This window comes from Notolepis coatsorum (genome assembly GCF_963971535.1).
Source record: "Notolepis coatsorum genome assembly, chromosome: 5".
Classification (NCBI taxonomy): domain Eukaryota; kingdom Metazoa; phylum Chordata; class Actinopteri; order Aulopiformes; family Paralepididae; genus Notolepis; species Notolepis coatsorum.
The window spans coordinates 137,012,393-137,031,329 of record NC_140169.1 but is presented as its reverse complement, the minus strand read 5'-3'; the positions used below and the strand labels follow the sequence as shown (position 1 = coordinate 137,031,329).

General features: G+C 41.7%; 1 protein-coding gene across 2 annotated transcripts in view; it reads left to right on the top strand.

The window, feature by feature from the left end:
* snx3 (sorting nexin 3) overlaps positions 1–18,403 on the top strand; it is a 66,635-nt gene extending 48,232 nt beyond the window's left edge. The window contains exons 4-5 of one of the 2 annotated variants that reach the window (XM_084314490.1): positions 968–1,024; positions 16,645–18,403. In XM_084314490.1, the coding sequence (XP_084170616.1) occupies positions 968–1,016 (49 nt within the window). In that variant the 3' untranslated portion in view covers positions 1,017–1,024; positions 16,645–18,403. The remainder of the gene's footprint in view (positions 1–967; positions 1,025–16,644) is intronic. The other variant, XM_084314489.1, reaches the window with a different exon arrangement.
* The last annotated feature ends 534 nt before the right edge of the window (positions 18,404–18,937 follow it).

The following is an 18,937-nucleotide window of genomic DNA, read 5'->3' as shown; positions in this document are numbered from 1 at the left end:
TAACACATTACAGAAAGTTAACCCTTTCACTACCACACTACATATGGTTAACCTTTCAGTACCACACTACAGACGGTTAACCTTTCACTACCACTAACTGTCTGTAGTGTGGTAGTGAAAGGGTTAACCTTCTGTAGTGTGGTAGTGAAAGGTTAACCTCCTGTAGTGTGGTAGTGAAAGGTTAACCGTCTGTAGTGTGGTAGTGAAAGGGTGAACCTTCTGTAGTGTGGTAGTGAAAGGGTTAACCTTCTGTAGTGTGGTAGTGAAAGGTTAACCTGTAGTGTGGTAGTGAAAAGTTAACCGTCTGTAGTGTGGTAGTGAAAGGGTGAACCTTCTGTAGTGTGGTAGTGAAAGGGTTAAAATTGTAACGCCGGAGTCCCAAATATATTTCCACTTCTTCTCGCCTCGCTTGAGTGCAGCGTTAAGTTGTTAACTTTAACCTCTTAAACATCGGACGGCCCGAATACCGTTGCGGCACTTTGCGCTCGTCTGCCGGCTCCGGGCTGCGTTTGTCCCGATCATTCAATACATTGTTGGAAAGTTTAATTTGCCGCCTTTTGATCGTCACCCCACTCAACCTATTGCGTGCTTCCAATCTCGAGTTACAAGACGAAACATCTAACGAGCGTCGTTTGACAAGCCATTCGGACAAGTGACCACGTCCTGTTTGCCCCGGTCTTGAGCGGACCAATGACTCCCGACGGTGAAAATTATTGAATGCCTTTGTAGCCAAGGAGCGTCTGCGAGTGGGCGAAGGTGACGCAATAAGACGAAGAAGTCCGTTGTTTTGACGAGAGCCTCTGAATGAATGGGAGCGGACGGCCATTTTGGATAATCATGCCGAATTTTTACCGGTACACACATTACAAAAACCTTTTGTAAAACATACATTTTCCGTGGGATTTTTATAAGCTTTGGACCTGTATGACTATAAGACTTCAGGCTATGGAACCGTTATGTTTTCCAGCTCCTACCTCTCAACTGGAACCCAAAAACAGGCATCTGGCAACAAGTAAACAGAAATGTAAGTACACAAAATGATTACTTCTGTGTGTTCAAACCTCTGTAACTCTTATTTCATTAGCACTCAAAGTGATTTATCTTTATTGTGTAAGAAACTTCAGAATGTTACCTTTCAAAAGAGACCAGACTCATGCATGTGCTATAAATATATAAGTATACTAAATCGGTTACAATAAATAAACGAGCCCCATTTTTGCCCGATGCTTAAGTGGTTAATAAAACTGCGTTTTATGTTTCAACTCAACAGGAGCTACGGGAAACACTTTACATAATTCAACTTGTTCACTTCTCTCGATATTATTAACAAAGTGAACCAGCGTAGAAGGGTATGTCTTCCTCCCGTTCTCCACTTTAATTCTTCTTCATAATTACCTTGTAAAAGACAAGAACAGCCGAAGAGGCTACAAGTGCGCACCCCCCCCCCACAACATAATTTTTCCCACATTGTTTTATTGTTGATGTGTAATTTATGGTAATTGCGGCTGAAATTACATGCGCGCGGTTCCTTGAGAGATGGTGTGTGCACCCCTGCTTATTTTTGGTCCAGTGTGTCTCGTTCCCGCCGCTGTGGAACAATAAAAGTTACAGCGGGACTGTAATTATTTGCTTTGATTGCAGACTTGGTTATTATCTTTGTTTCATGTGCAAATGTACCAGTGCTACCTGTCGAGGGGGAAAATAGAAATTCATTTTTTTGTAAGCTGAGAATGTGTTAGTAATTAAGACCCCCCCCCCCCACACACACACACACACACACATTTCCTGTGAATGAAACGCTACTGTTGATCATATCATTGTTCAGATTTAATAGCCGCCATGCGCCGACTGACGGTGTTGTTTTAATCTATGATTGAGAGCATTGTGTAGGCAAAAACCCTTGAAATGATCAACACGATTATCGCCGCGAAGCAAGGAGGGGAGAACCTGGCGAAGTTTCCAATTAATTAGACACACCGCATTCTTCAGGGAGAGAAGTTGGGGTTTTGCATCCTCATCCTCACTCTTCCTCCCACTGGGTGGGGTGGGGGTAGGCGGAGGGCACAGGGGAACAAGATGTGAAATCTCTTCCAGTGTACCTTGTCCTCGATGCCATTGCTTATTAATTCAGGTCACTTAGGCCCTTGAGGATAAGAGGTAAATGGAAAATCTCAGGCGAAAAATATATTTGAAAATAAATATATATCTCCCTTGACAGGCAATTGGTTCCTTGTATGTGCTTTGACGTTCCTATTACAAGTTCAGCTGTGTGCATAGTACGTATGCAATGTCGTCATCCTGGCAGAATGAGAAATGTTTGGGATTTCAGGTGCACTGTCTGCGTCATCATCATCATCATCATCATCATCATCATAATCATCATCATATTGCTGTGTTTGTATCATGGTGGGTCGGTGGCTTAGTCTAGTGGTGAGCGCACTTGACAACAATCATTGTTTGTTCGACTCCCGGTCACTTTGTTTTGGACTTTCGTCTGAGATTAAATGTAAATATATTACTTATACAATAAGTAAATATATCACTTGTGATTATAACTTAATGTACATTATGTACCTTTTTGTACAATAGTACTTTATTTACGTTTTCTGATGAGACACTAGCATTGTCCATCCTCACTGCTCGGCAAAAACAATGTAATGTCTCCGTTATAACCGTCTGGTGCATATATATGGATGTCTTTTTTTGTATCCACTTTTCTCCTTATTCTATTTTTCTCCCATCCCAATTTCGCCTCGCCAATTCTCCCTTCAATTCTTCCCTCCCCTGTCTCGAACGTGGCTAGACTATGCTTCCCACTGGTCGGCTGCAGTCAGGACCAAGCCTTGCATCACATGTCCCCTCCGGTACACGAGGAGGCAGCTGTCTCATCTTTTCACCTGAACAGCGCGATCTCTCAGTGGCGAGGAGTAACGCGTGGGAGGCTCACGCTGCCCCAGATACTTCCTGATTCTGCTGTACAGGCGCACCAACCGACCTGTAGGAGTTGCTGTCCACAACGTCCAATCCCCACCCACCGGCTTTCCCACCCCTAACACTGCCAATTGTGTTAGTATGAACCACCGGCCAAGCCGGTAGCAACACAGAGAGCGTGGCTTGATACCAGCATCTCCTGCGTTAGTGGCGAGTGCCTTGCCAACTGCGCCACTCAGCCGCCACTCGTATATATGGATGTCTGAATCGTTCTAAACGCCCACATATAGGCTATATGGTAAATGGCTGCTTTTTTATATAGCGCTTTTATCCAAAGCGCTTTACAATTTGTTACTCACATTTGACCCATTCACTCACACATTCACTCACACATTCACACACCGACAGCGGAGGCAACCATGCAAGGTGCCACTTGAAAAATCATGTTGAACAAATCCAAAGTAAAATAGTTTTATGTTATCAGAAATGTAATCTATTACAATACGGGCTGGCATTACATTCTGGTAGGACTATGGCTTATATAATTAGGTTGTCTTGTCTAATACTGATTAATTGCTTGATAGAAAAGTATGATCTATATTTGAACTGTTGAATGCTTGATAGAAAGGTATGGTGTATTTGAACTGTTGAATGCTTGATCGAAAGGTATGGTCTATATTTGAACTGTTGAATGCTTGATAGAAGGGTAAGGTTTATGTTTGAACTGTTGAATGCTTGATAGAAAGGTATGGTCTATATTTGAACTGTTGAATGCTTGATAGAAAGGTATGGTCTATATTTGAACTGTTGAATGCTTGATAGAAAGGTAACGTTTATGTTTGAACTGTTGAATGCTTGATAGAAAAGTGGTCTATCTTTGAACTGTTGAATGCTTGATAGAAAGGTATGGTCTATATTTGAACTGTTGAATGCTTGATAGAAAGGTAACGTTTATGTTTGAACTGTTGAATGCTTGATAGAAAAGTGGTCTATCTTTGAACTGTTGAATGCTTGATAGAAAAGTGGTCTATCTTTGAACTGTTGAATGCTTGATAGAAAAGTGGTCTATCTTTGAACTGTTGAATGCTTGATAGAAAAGTATGGTCTATGTTTGAACTGTTGAATTCTTGATGGAAAGGTAAGGTTTATGTTTGAACTGTTGAATGCTTGATAGAAAGGTATGGTCTATGTTTAAACTGTTATAATAATAATAACTTTATTTGTATATTATTTGTATGTAACAGTAAAAAATACAGGCATAAGCGAGCATAAAAAAGATAGAGGTAGCAAGGTAAGGTAAATCACAGTTTTTCAGTAATAAAAATAATAAAATAGAATAGATGGAGTAAAAAAGTGCGGTTTGATTCAGTTTAAAAATAGGCTAAAAATAATAAAATAGAACTGACAGTAAAAAGTGTGATAACATTTTTCAATATATAACAGCAGTGCATCGCTCTTAATACTTTCAGTTTCTTTACAAAGTTCTAACATACAACAAAGCATCGCTCTTAACACTGAGTTTCTTTACAAAGTACTAGGGGTGTAACGATGCAACCTCATAACGATTAATTTCGATTACGATTATTCGGGCAACGATTCAATTCAATCATGAAATCTCTTCATTTGACCTCGATTCGATACATTTTCTATCAGTTAATTCCCCAAATAAATTTGAATACACAAATGTGTCTGGGGGAACTGATTCACTCAGCATGAAAGGAACGTTCACCTTAAATCACTGCTCAGTGACATTCATCCACTCTTTCTGTGCTCCTCTTCCCCTTCATAGCTAAAGTGAAAGTTTTTTTTTTTAAATAGGGGTGTCTGGGGATGAAGTGTAATAGGGTGCTTTGTAAACTTGTATCGTTTCGTTGGGTACCTCCAATTATATTACAATAAAACACAAGATATGTGTGCCCTAATGGATATAAGGATAAACGCTCAATGAAAAAACCTAATGGCCGTCACAACCCAGATAGATGGGCAGCAAGAGCCAGAAAATAATAATAATTAGCCTCAGGTTAGTGCTTATTATCTCTCGTGGAACAACAGATTTTCCTACTGAATCTCCCAATCGCTAGCTCCATTTAGGTGGCCTGACTAAAGGTGCTCCCATAGTCGAGCGGACTGTACACTGACTGGACTCTGCAGAGGTCCACTGGACTCTTTGAGCTTTCATAGTCGAGCGGATCTCCGCGGACCAATTTCCTACATGTCTCGCGCCAGCAGCGTTTTGTGTGACACCAACTGGGCGCCGGGATATAGTCCGAAACTGGCTTAACAGTGAGGACTCTTTATTCTTGGGAATTAGGATTCCTCCTGCTCTACACCAAGCTTTTGGTATAACCTGTTTATCCCATACTACTCACAATAACCTCCACAAGAATCTGAGTACATCAGGCGCACTTTTATAGACTCCATTCGGCCCTGGGGCTGAGAAGCCTTTGCACACCTTACTACAGCTTCCACTTCCTTCCACCTTGGTGGCCTAATATCCATTGTATATTCTATCTCTCCTAACGGTGGTATCTTTGGAGGAAGGCCGATTTCTCTATTCTTTCCTGTATCAGTCTTTTTTTAAATATTCCTCTACCTCTTGCTTTGAGTTGTCCTCCCTTTCCGTGTCTGAATATTCCTTTAACAAACTTGTATATATGTTTGTTGTTCTTCCCTCCTGAGTACTGCTAGCTGATTTCTTAGCTCTTCCTGCAAAACATTAATTCCCTCTAACTTATCCACTGATACCTTTCTCCACTGCTTTCTTAGCCGTCGCCTCTCCTTTACTAATTTAAGATAAGATATTCCTTTATTGATCCCCTTGGGGAAATTTAGGCATCATAGCAGCATGCAATCTCTTCCCCCTCTTTCTCTCAATAATTCCAAATCTTTCTGCACCATATTCATAAATAATGTCTCCCATCTTCTCATTTATTTACCACTGTTCCTTTAAGTCCATCTAACACCATTTTCAGATCCCTATTAAATGTCTCCCATTCTTTCCTTTAATTTGCCCTAGGCAAATTGCCATTTCACTCGAGCTTTTTACTCACAGCTCTTCTCTCTGACTGGCAGGCTGGCCTCAGTACCATCTACACCACCTCCTACAGTGCTGTTCCCCTCCTCCTCAGTGATAGGTTACTGATATCCTGCAAACTGTGGTTTTCTACCTGTCGCTGGACCGGCTGACTCAAGAATTACTAATCAAATGCAGCCGACCCTCACTCCCTCTACCAAGCACTTCTTCCTTCCTTTTACTGATGTTACTTTCTGCCACAAGGACAGATCTGGAGCTTCTTTCCCTCTACCACTCCACCTCTGCCCTCCATTGATATTGGTATTCATCTTACTCATAGTGCTGTTCTCTATGGTTCTAGTTCTCATCTTACTCATAGTGCTGTTCTCTATGGTTCTGGTTCTCATCTTACTCATAGTGCTGTTCTCTATGGTTCTAGTTCTCATCTTACTCATAGTGCTGTTCTCTATGGTTCTAGTTCTCATCTTACTCATAGTGCTGTTCTCTATGGTTCTCATCTTACTCATAGTGCTGTTCTCTATGGTTCTAGTTCTCATCTTACTCATAGTGCTGTTCTCTATGGTTCTAGTTCTCATCTTACTCATAGTGCTGTTCTCTATGGTTCTAGTTCTCATCTTACTCATAGTGCTGTTCTCTATGGTTCTAGTTCTCATCTTACTCATAGTGCTGTTCTCTATGGTTCTCATCTTACTCATAGTGCTGTTCTCTATGGTTCTAGTTCTCATCTTACTCATAGTGCTGTTCTCTATGGTTCTCATCTAACTCATAGTGCTGTTCTCTATGGTTCTAGTTCTCATCTAACTCATAGTGCTGTTCTCTATGGTTCTAGTTCTCATCTTACTCATAGTGCTGTTCTCTCTGGTTCTAGTTCTCATCTAACTCAGTGCTGTTCTCTCTGGTTCTAGTTCTCATCTTACTCATAGTGCTGTTCTCTATGGTTCTAGTTCTCATCTGACTCATAGTGCTGTTCTCTATGGTTCTAGTTCTCATCTTACTCATAGTGCTGTTCTCTCTGGTTCTAGTTCTCATCTAACTCATAGTGCTGTTCTCTGGTTCTAGTTCTCATCTAACTCATAGTGCTGTTCTCTATGGTTCTAGTTCTCATCTAACTCATAGTGCTGTTCTCTCTGGTTCTAGTTCTCATCTTACTCATAGTGCTGTTCTCTATGGTTCTAGTTCTCATCTTACTCATAGTGCTGTTCTCTCTGGTTCTAGTTCTCATCTTACTCATAGTGCTGTTCTCTATGGTTCTAGTTCTCATCTTACTCATAGTGCTGTTCTCTCTGGTTCTAGTTCTCATCTTACTCATAGTGCTGTTCTCTATGGTTCTAGTTCTCATCTAACTCATAGTGCTGTTCTCTATGGTTCTAGTTCTCATCTCACTCATAGTGCTGTTCTCTATGGTTCTAGTTCTCATCTTACTCATAGTGCTGTTCTCTCTGGTTCTAGTTCTCATCTTACTCATAGTGTTGTTCTCTATGGTTCTAGTTCTCATCTAACTCATAGTGCTGTTCTCTCTGGTTCTAGTTCTCATCTAACTCATAGTGTTGTTCTCTATGGTTCTAGTTCTCATCTAACTCATAGTGCTGTTCTCTATGGTTCTAGTTCTCATCTTACTCATAGTGCTGTTCTCTATGGTTCTAGTTCTCATCTTACTCATAGTGCTGTTCTCTCTGGTTCTAGTTCTCATCTAACTCATAGTGCTGTTCTCTCTGGTTCTAGTTCTCATCTAACTCATAGTGCTGTTCTCTATGGTTCTAGTTCTCATCTTACTCATAGTGCTGTTCTCTATGGTTCTAGTTCTCATCTTACTCATAGTGCTGTTCTCTCTGGTTCTAGTTCTCATCTTACTCATAGTGCTGTTCTCTCTGGTTCTAGTTCTCATCTTACTCATAGTGCTGTTCTCTATGGTTCTAGTTATCATCTTACTCATAGTGCTGTTCTCTCTGGTTCTCATCTTACTTGATTGATTGATTAGTTTATTAACAGATTTCAGAATAGGTACAGACTAGTACAGCTCAATACATACAATTGTTAAGGGGATGCAGACCAGAGAAAGACTTTTGTCTTGTTTACATCAGGGTCCCCCATTTTCAATTCATCATAACATATGACATACACAACATACAGATAGACAGTACTGCTACTATACATTTATGACATACCAGATTTGCAAATACAGTACTGTTTGTGATACAAAAAGTGTCCAGAAAAAGAGTGTATATACATTTGACGTAGAAACTGTACATTGGAGGAGGTTGGGTAGGTGGGGTGGGGTTGGGTGGGTGGGTGGGGGGCTGTACTGTGACTGTCGTCAGTCACAAGCTGACGACATGTCATTTGCATAAATTAGTCCTGTTCTCTCTGGTTCTAGTTCTCATGTTACTCATAGTGCTGTTCTCTCTGGTTCTAGTTCTCATGTTACTCATAGTGCTGTTCTCTCTGGTTCTAGTTCTCATCTTACTCATAGTGCTGTTCTCTCTGGTTCTAGTTCTCATCTTACTCATAGTGCTGTTCTCTATGGTTCTAGTTCTCATCTTACTCATAGTGCTGTTCTCTATGGTTCTAGTTCTCATCTTACTCATAGTGCTGTTCTCTATGGTTCTAGTTCTCATCTAACTCATAGTGCTGTTCTCTCTGGTTCCAGTTCTCATCTTACTCATAGTGCTGTTCTCTCTGGTTCCAGTTCTCATCGTACTCATAGTATTGTCCGTTCCATGGTCTGTAACCGTGTGATCTGCCTGTGAGTCATCCTCCGCCCCTGCTCTCGCTCTCTAGGGATATTTTTCCTGTATTTGTCGTAGCTTTTTTTTGGGTGCAGTGAAACTATTAACAGTCTGCACCACCGCTAACCGTGCTGTACCGTGCTAACCCACCGTGCTAACCCACCCACTGTGCTAACCCACCGCTGTAATGGGGTGCTAACCCACCGCTGTAATGGGGTGCTAACCCACCGCTGTAATGGGGTGCTAACCCACCGCTGTAATGGGGTGCTAACCCACCGCTGTAATGTGATGCTAACCCACCGCTGTAATGTGATGCTAACCCACCGCCTGTAATGGGGCACTAACCCACCGCTGTAATGTGATGCTAACCCACCGCTGTAATGGGGTGCTAACCCACCGCCTGTAACGTGGTGCTAACCCACCGCTGTAATGGGGTGCTAACCCACCGCCTGTAATGTGGTGCTAACCCACCGCCTGTAATGGGGTGCTAACCCACCGCTGTAATGGGGCGCTAACCCACCGCTGTAATGTGATGCTAACCCACCGCCTGTAATGTGGTGCTAACCCACCGCCTGTAATGGGGTGCTAACCCACCGCTGTAATGGGGCGCTAACCCACCGCTGTAATGTGATGCTAACCCACCGCTGTAACGGGGTGCTAACCCACCGCTGTAATGGGGTGCTAACCCACCGCTGTAATGGGGTGCTAACCCACCGCTGTAATGGGGTGCTAACCCACCGCTGTAATGTGGTGCTAACCCACCGCTGTAACGGGGTGCTAACCCACCGCTGTAATGGGGCACTAACCCACCGCTGTAACGGGGTGCTAACCCACCGCTGTAATGGGGTGCTAACCCACCGCTGTAATGGGGTGCTAACCCACCGCTGTAACGGGGTGCTAACCCACCGCTGTAACGGGGTGCTAACCCACCGCTGTAATGGGGTGCTAACCCACCGCTGTAATGTGGTGCTAACCCACCACTGTAATGTGGTGCTAACTAGGGCTGGGCGATATGACGATATTATATAAATATCGGGTACAGTTCATTAACGATACACTTTTTCAACGTATCGTGGATATCGTGATGTTTGCCCAAGAGGATTGTGTCGCGTCAATCTGTCCACACGTTACTCGTTCATATCTCAGCCTGTGCTGAGATATGCCCATTCCGCGGTCTGTTAATAAAGTTTTCAATCAGACAGATGTATGGAAAGGCTTTTATTATAACATTCGTTGTAGTAAAATCATTATGCCTCATTTAGTCATCCTGTGAAGCACTGGTCTCCTACTCGACGGCCGCGGGGAGCTAACGTTAGTAGCTTTGTTGATGTTTAGCACACGGGACATTCAGGAAGTCAAACGCTTGCCGATTGGTGCTAAGAACAGCAGGGCGGGTGCAAGCGGTGTGACGTCATTGGCAGACTCGACTGTCAATCAAAATGATTATGTTTCCGTCAGAATGAATGAATGAAAACTGTATTAAAAGGTTGCAGAATGGGTACAATACAGTACAGGAGGATGAAGACCAGAAAAAGACTTTCGGCTTTTTTACATAAGGGTCCTCCATTTTCAATTCATCAAAACATTTAGAGACATACATATATACAGTAGTTTCATAAAAATGCTAAAATGCTATTTATTGATTGATTTAAAACTTTAACATATTGCAGAATGGGTACAGTACAGCTCAATACATACAATTGTTAAGGGGATGCAGACCAGAGAAAGACTTTAGTCTTGTTTACATCAGGGTCCCCCATTTTCAATTCATCATATTTCATATCTAAATCATATAATATCTCATATGCAATATATAATCTAATAATCTAAATCTAATATAAAAATGCTAAATGCATGGGTATTTTATTTTGTCTTTAATGTTAGCTTGCAAACTAAAATACTGTCTTGGTAAGCCTCATAATGAATTGTTTGGGGTAAAAAAGAAAAACATCGTGATGTGTATCGTGTATCGCCGAAAGGTCAGAAAATATCGTGATATCATATTTAGGCCATATCGCCCAGCCCTAGTGCTAACCCACCGCTGTAATGGGGTGCTAACCCACCGCTGTAATGTGGTGCTAACCCACCACTGTAATGTGGTGCTAACCCACCGCTGTAATGTGGTGCTAACCCACCGCTGTAATGGGGTGCTAACCCACCGCTGTAATGTGGTGCTAACCCACCGCTGTAATGGGGTGCTAACCCACCGCTGTAACGGGGTGCTAACCCACCGCTGTAACGGGGTGCTAACCCACCACTGTAATGGGGTGCTAACCCACCGCTGTAACGGGGTGCTAACCCACCGCTGTAATGGGGCGCTAACCCACCGCTGTAATGGGGTGCTAACCCACCACTGTAATGGGGTGCTAACCCACCGCTGTAACGGGGTGCCGTCAGCCGTCGGCTGTCTTTCCATGCAGTCACATGGGTCTTTCCCTAGTTGTCAGCTGCTCTATTCACAGCAGCCACTAGCTAGGTTAGATCTGAATTATAATAAAACACAAGATACGTGTGCCTAATGATGAAGGATAAACGCTCAATGAAGAAACCCAATGGCTGTCACAACCCAGCGTGCAGATAGATACACAGCAAGATCCAGCACAAAAAAAAGCAGCAAGAGTCAGCACAGCACCAGGGTTATCAAGTGGGCAACCCCCTTCATTGATGGATGTTTCATCACGTTAGGCCCACGACACCTCGGGAAGGCTCAGCGGTTAGTTCCAGCATCCCAGAACAACCCCCCTCCATGCTAACTCCCACTTTTCCATGATATTCACACGCCGAACCTCCCTATGTTATCCTATGTCAAAAATCCCATATAAAAGATTAATGTCTGCTCAGCTGTGAAGGGAGGGTGCGCTACATTTACAACACAGAGCAAAATGAGAGCAATGTGGCATGCTGCACAGTAATAGTTGTATGTAAATTATCTTGTTTTAACTTAAATAAAATATAAAATTGATTAATGGAGCAGCCCTAGAGTGTGTGTGCTTCTATTCCCATTTTTTTTTTTTGCATTCATCTAAAAATGTTTGGACCTTATGGTGTTCTTGTTCTGTTCTTGACTTATTGTTATGTTTTCTTCTTGACTTGTTTAAAGAAGACCTGTACGGCCCATGGGGACATTAACGTGTGTTGTCGGGCCTTATAAATAAATTTGATTTGATTTGATTTATTCCCAATTAGAAAATGTCTAATCTTAGGGGAAAATATTTGTCCCTAATATGGAATGAATATGCAAGGAAAGTGCTATGTGAATTGATGAGATGGGTATGGTTGTGCATCTCTCCCTCATAAGGCGATCCAATGTGTATCTACTAGATATACATGGGCTTGGGCTACGATGCAATTCAGGGACGATACATTTCAATATGGTGTGATTTGATTCAGTGTGATACGATACAATACTGATACAGTTCTTAACACTTGTTTAGTGTATACATTCGTTTTCCATTTACCATCATAGGGGTGGCAGGTATAGCCGAAGATTTATATCACAAACCACGACTGCCTTTACCATTGAAGGTAAACGTAATCACTCAACGCCATGTCTTCATATCTGTACATTCCATCTTTGTCCTCTATAGTTCCATTTTAAAAGACATGGTCAAGGTGAAGTGTTTGCATCTCTCCTGTAAACATGTTGTTACCTGTGTATTTACCACGGGGGGGAAACAACAGGGCTTTTGAGGTGATGAAATCTCTGCGCCCAGGCAGCAGTGGTTCGACAAAAAAAAATTCAGAGTATATATATATCTGCTTAGAAAACGAAAAATCCACGTGGTATCATCAATAAATACAAGGGAACCAGTTCCATTGGAAGCCATACATGCCCACGCCATAACACTGGTACAAGTTGATCTTAGGCCCCGTTTAGACGGAAACACTAGCAGGTGAATCCGCAAAAATATTTTTTCGGATGTGCCTTTCGTTTATACGGAAACGGCGTTTTTACGGGGTGAAACCGCAAAAAAGTGAGACTACCTTCCAGGGTGGAATTCCTAGAAACGCAAAAGCTTTGCGCTCTCGTCTAAACTGTAAAACCGTATAAATCTGTTAAAACGATGACGAAAGGGTTGTCACGGCTCTGGTCGCGCGTACTGCTTACGTCACAGGTAGCAGGTATGCGCCAGTAGCCGAGACGTAAACAAAGCAAGTATGTCTGACTATTATCAACGGAGATCACCTGAAGGCTACATTGGCAGTACTTTTAACCCTTTCACTGCCACACGACAGAAGGTTAACCCTTTACTATCACACAACCGGCTGTCGTGTGGCAGTGAAAGGGTTAAATACACAAGAATCTGTCCCGCGGCGTGAGTGGACCCACTGTCTGTGAGTGACTCTGCTTTGGTACAATCACATTCCCCATCCACAGTCTGCGAATCAGAGGCAGAGTAGGGCGGGTCTTCACAGCACGTCATGTGACATATGAGCCAATCGTGTGACAGCGGGGCTCCGTCGTTATAGCGTCGTCTGCACGGAGAATTCCACCCCAAAACGCTCGTCTAAACGTAAAATTAAAAGTGAAACCGCAAGATGACTTTTGCGGTTTCTGTTCACAAAACGCTCGTCTAAACGTAGCCTTAGTCTCATCTGCCCATAGTATGTTGTTCCAGAACTGTACAGGCTTTTTTAGATTCACTGATAGTGACCGCTCTTTGGACCTCATATTGAGAGTTGACGGCAACAGATTCCAAATGCAAATACCAGTTGAAATAAACTCTAGGCCTTTTATCTGCTCATTATAAATGAAATAATGAGGGAATAACACACACCTGGCCATGGAACAGCTGATCAGACAATGGTCCAATTACTTTTTGTCCCCTAAAAAGGAGGAGGCACATATATATATATGTTGTTGTAATCCCTACACCTGATTTGGATGTGAATACCCTCGAATTAAAGCTGAAAGTCTGCACTTGATTGTTTAATTAATTTCAAATCCATTGTGGTGGTGTACAGAGCCAAAATTATTGATGTCCAAATATTTATGGACCCGACTGTATTTCACAACTTATGACCACTTATTAATAATAGTTTCATACAGGCTAAAACACTTTGAGAAGCACACATTTCATATAAATGTATGACTTTGGTGCAGTCTCACTTCACTCTCTCACTGTCATTTCTTTGGAATATATTGGGCGCACCTCGCAAATTTGCTCAAATCTTGATAAGAGAAATGCCTTGTTTGTCTTGTCGTCAGGAATGAAATTAGAGAGAACAAAGGTAACACGGATCAGATGTAAATTTGATCAACAATCCATACATTTTCATTTAACTATCGGCAGGAAAAGGCCAACTGTATGCAACTTCGTTGTGAGTGGAACATGGTTAGTTAGTCTGTTTATCAACACGCCCACTCACTCGCTGTGTGAATTCTGCGAACAACGACGACTTGTATTCGCACATGGGCTCAGTTGGTCAATATGCAGATTTAGGACTTGGGTGCTGGGAGGGTAAACTCCAGATCCAGTCCAAAGATCCAGTAATAAGACACCAAATGATTATGTTTTTGTTTATATTTTTCTCATATATCAACACATAGCACCGTTGTTTAGCACATATCAACAGTTGTCTCTTCCTTTACAAAATAATGGTTATGTTACAGGCAGCCATGCTAGAAGAAAGAGAACTACACGAACATTCCATGCAAGGCCTCTATTGATTGAAGTTTCTATTGCTAATATTCTTTTATTAAAGGTAACCAATACTTTCAGGTGATTATAGATAAATGTAGTGTAGTATCTTATCTCTACTTTCCAATGAAAGAAGCTGCTACCAGCACAGTTGTCTGTTAACCATTCTGACAGAGCTAACCTCTTGAAAGATCACTTCACCCAAAGATTATAATTTGTATATCAATTAATCACCCTGTGATGCCTTGAATTCATGACCATGATCTTTTTTCTTCTCCCATGTCTCCACGGTGAACGTAGAATCCAATTTAAGTTGATGGGGATTTGGTTTAACAACAGTAAAACTATATCAAAACATATGTTCACGAACTCTCTCACAACCTGTGCAGTATAATCCAAGTCTCATTTAAATCGTATGCTCAGTACTTCATAAACGCATGCATTTTCACTCAAATCAACAAAAACGTTTCCGGTTAAGTTCTGCCTTCAAATGGAACTCATGTTTTCCATGTTCACGAGAAGAGTCCAAACGGCCCACCATTGTGGTATTCAAGATGCATTGCCCAGTTGCCTAGCAACGGTTTCCTCATGACTTCAATCTATTTGAAGTCGAGACCACAAGCTCACAAGTTCCATTTATGTTTTTTTGTGAAAATGCATGTATTTGTGAAGTACTGAGCATATGACTGAATAAATGAGACTTGGATCATACTGCACAAGTTGTGAAAGAGCTTGTAAATTGATTTATTTTCATAGTTTTGCTGTTGTTAAAGGATAACTCCACTATTTTGGGAAATTAGCTTATTTAACATCTTCCCTGGAGTTAGACAAGAAGATGCATACCTTTTTTGTCTCTGTGCGTGCATTTTAGCTTTGGGAATAGATGCTCCGTTAGCATAGCTTAGCTTCATCACTGGAAGTGAGGCAGGACAGTAGCCTTACAGTGCCTTACAGTGTATTGCAAGGTCTGACATTGGCCAAACTTGATATGCATGACCTTGGTGGGCTCTAGGTCAACTCCTGAAAAGGGGGTCAATGTCAGACCTTGCAATCAAAAGTTAGGGGCGCACTGAAATTATGGCAAGGGTTATTAGCCCCCTAACTTTTGATTGCAAAGTCTGACATTGACCCCCTTTTCAGGAGTTGACCTAGAGCCCACCAAGGTCATGCATATCAAGTTTGGTCAATGTCAGACCTTGCAATACACTGTAAGGCACTGTAAGGCTACTGTCCTGCCTCACTTCCAGTGATGAAGCTAAGCTATGCTAACGGAGCATCTATTCCCAAAGCTAAAATGCACGCACAGAGACAAAAAAGGTATGCATCTTCTTGTCTAACTCCAGGGAAGATGTTAAATAAGCTAATTTCCCAAAATAGTGGAGTTATCCTTTAAACCAAATCTCCATTAACTTCAATTCATCAAGTATTTCTACAGTTTAAAAAAGATTATTCTATGTTCACCGTGGAGATATGCGAAAAGAAGAAAATATCTTCATGAATTCAAGGTGTAGCGGTTGAGTAATTGATATACAAATTATCCTTTTTGGGTGAAGTGCTCCTGTAAAGCAGTGCCTTGCTTATATGTTTAAGTCCATCCCTTGTAGTCCATTTTGATTGACAACTGTTCTACTGCCTGTGCGTTCAGTACAAAGCTATCTGGCTGCACGTTAGCCTAGCTTAGCACAATGAATGGAAGCGGACAGTGCCGGTTTGCCTTCAGGAGAGGTGTTAGTTGGACAATGCCTAGGCTAACCGGCATTGTCCGCTTCCATTCATTGTGCTAAGCTAGGCTAACGTGCAGCCAGATGGCTTTCTACTGAACGCACAGAGAGGAAACTGGTATCTATCTATCTTGTCTCTCTCTCTGGAGAAGACGGTAAGCTAATTTCCCAAAATGTTGGCCTCTTCCTTTAAATTCAGAGCGTAAAGTCAAATGTATACTCTAATGTGAAGGTGTCAACGATGCTCCGCTGAAGGAACCCCGTCGTTGGTCGTTGTTGTTGTTGAGTCTCTGATACTGTTTGAATCCTATGTATTTGTGGTAATGATCTGTGAATTAAAGCACAGTAGAGTAGCTTTGTGTGGTTTTTTTTAGGTGCAGGATGAAGGTTCATGTGACGACTGAAGGTAAAAGGATATCCATACACTGGAACACTGCTCCCAGTACTTGATTGACTAAAAAGCAACCTGATGACGACCCTGTTGGGCTCTACATAAAGTACTTGGCGTGTGCGTGTGATGATGACACTTAAGGCATTCCTTTTTTAAATGGCGCTAATCACACCTGCCTTTTTGCTCTCGTGTGTTTCAGAGTGGCAGGTCACCCCCTGGCCCAGAACGAACGCTGCCTGCACATGTTTCTACAGGACGAGTCTGTGGACAAGACCTACACCCCTTCCAAAGTCAGACAAGCCTAAGAGAAGTATTGGCTCGGTGCGCGGCCCGGCTCCACCCGAACCAGCTCCAGCCCCAGCCCCACAGCCCAAAGCTCATTCGACTGCTAAAAGGTCCCGCCTCGGACCACAAACACTTATTATGATCTTCTACCCTTTTCTTCTTTTTGCAATCACTCTTCATCCTTTATTCTCTGTTTGATTAGTGATATTGACTTAGTGCTTGTTTTCAACTCATAATCTGATCCAGCTAAGAATGGTCAACGTGTAATAATTGTGGTTGAAAATAATTTATAATCGTTTCTGTTTTTATTTTATTCTTTCCTTTTTTGTTTGTTTTTTTCTTTTTGTCTGGAAATGCCACTAACTTGGGGTGTTTTTATGTATTTATCAGTGAGGTATGTCTTGGATATAATATTCATTCACAAAGTAAGATGAGTAGAACGTTCCATGTATGCAAACCTCATGTGTAAAGCCCCCCCCCCCCCACAACACAGTATGTCCCACTTGGAATGTCGCTCACCACAACTGTGACCTTCACTCGTCGTTTCTGACGGTCCCTGCCTCTCAAATCACACATTTGTCGACGGTACCTTTCCTCGAACCGAACCATGTGTGTGTGTCTGTATGTATGTATGTATGTATGTATGTACGGTATGTATGTATGTATGTATACCAACCAGCACATCCCCCTGTTGGCCTGTACATGATTTTCTAAAGAGTAAAAAAAAAAAAGAAAAAAAAGGACATATGAGCTGCAGCATTTCTACAGCCGTGTGTGCATTTTGAGATTTGTATACTGCTGTGCCATTTTTGTTTATTTTGAAAATTTTCCAATAAAACAGGTCAAATGCACTCATATGTATGAGTCGGTCGTTTTGATTTAAAGGGATCATGTTCCACCAATCGGAGGGGAAATCAGTCAGCGCTGCCCTGTCATTCTTCCGTCCCCTGATAGGCCTAACTATTTTTGTCTTCTCTCACGAAGCACTCCGTTAACTTTTTTAAAGGGGAAGTTCACCCAAAATATATTTGTCCTCTTACCCGGAGCATTGTCTTCTACCGAAGTACACCATAATAGTTCTTAACGAGGTCTGTGGATTATCTCGAGTAATGTCATGATATCTGGAAAGACACTTTGCTGTTGTGGAGTTTTTCCAAATAGATAATTTCCCAATCCCGGCACCATTCAGCTCCATTGTATTGTAGTGATGGCAGACAATTTGATGCCAGATGTCTCCATCTATCACAGATATCTCCAAAACTCTGCAAATCACACCGACACTACTATCTGGATGGATGGAAGAGGAATTTCACTTTCTTCATTGGGAGGAGGAACAGGAGGGGTGCCCCTTTTTAAGAAAATTTATTATTGTTATTATGATTATATGTTAACTCTGACTGCAGCCGTAAGATAGGAAGACTCCCAGAAGGTTAAGACATTTCTTAGTTGTTTATAGCAGTGGGTCTCAACCTGGAGGTCTTGAATACAATTACCTTTAGCCATTTATCTTTTATCCAAAGCGACTTACATGGTCTGTACAACAAGTCAGCAGGAAGGGTACAACTCTGGCAGCTAAGGCTGATATTATTATTTTATTTAATAATTTTGGTATAGTCCTCTTAATTATTAATCATGTGTAATGAGAAGGGTCAAATAAATTGATTCTGTGTTGTGTATGCTTGCCTCAAGAAAGTAAAAATGTTAAAAGATTGTAGCCCCACCAGATGTTCATAGAAATTGTTAAATTATCTAATATCCTCAGGACAACTGTAAAGAATTATAATAAAGACTGATGTATTTGCTGTGTGTCGGTCACAAGTGTAATTGTGAGAAGCTACTAGGAGTGACGGGGGAATCTCACGATTCCATTACGGTTCTTGGGAGTCAAGAATATTCATAATCAATTCTTGATTCAATACATGCATAGATTTGATTCTTGATTCAATACATGCATAGATTTGATTCTTGATTCAATACATGTATAGATTTGATTCTAGATGTTGTTGAGTTACTTTTCCCATTTGACTGTGGTAGACACTTTAATAGGTTTAAAGAAAAGAAAATGTTAAATTAATTTTTTTTATCTAGAGATAAAATGTAATTATGTGAATCGCCCCCCCCTCCCCTCCCAGTTGACAGTTATTGAGAATAAATTAGTTTGAATATGGCCACCAGTGATGTCATATGGGACAGTGAATCCTTGTGTT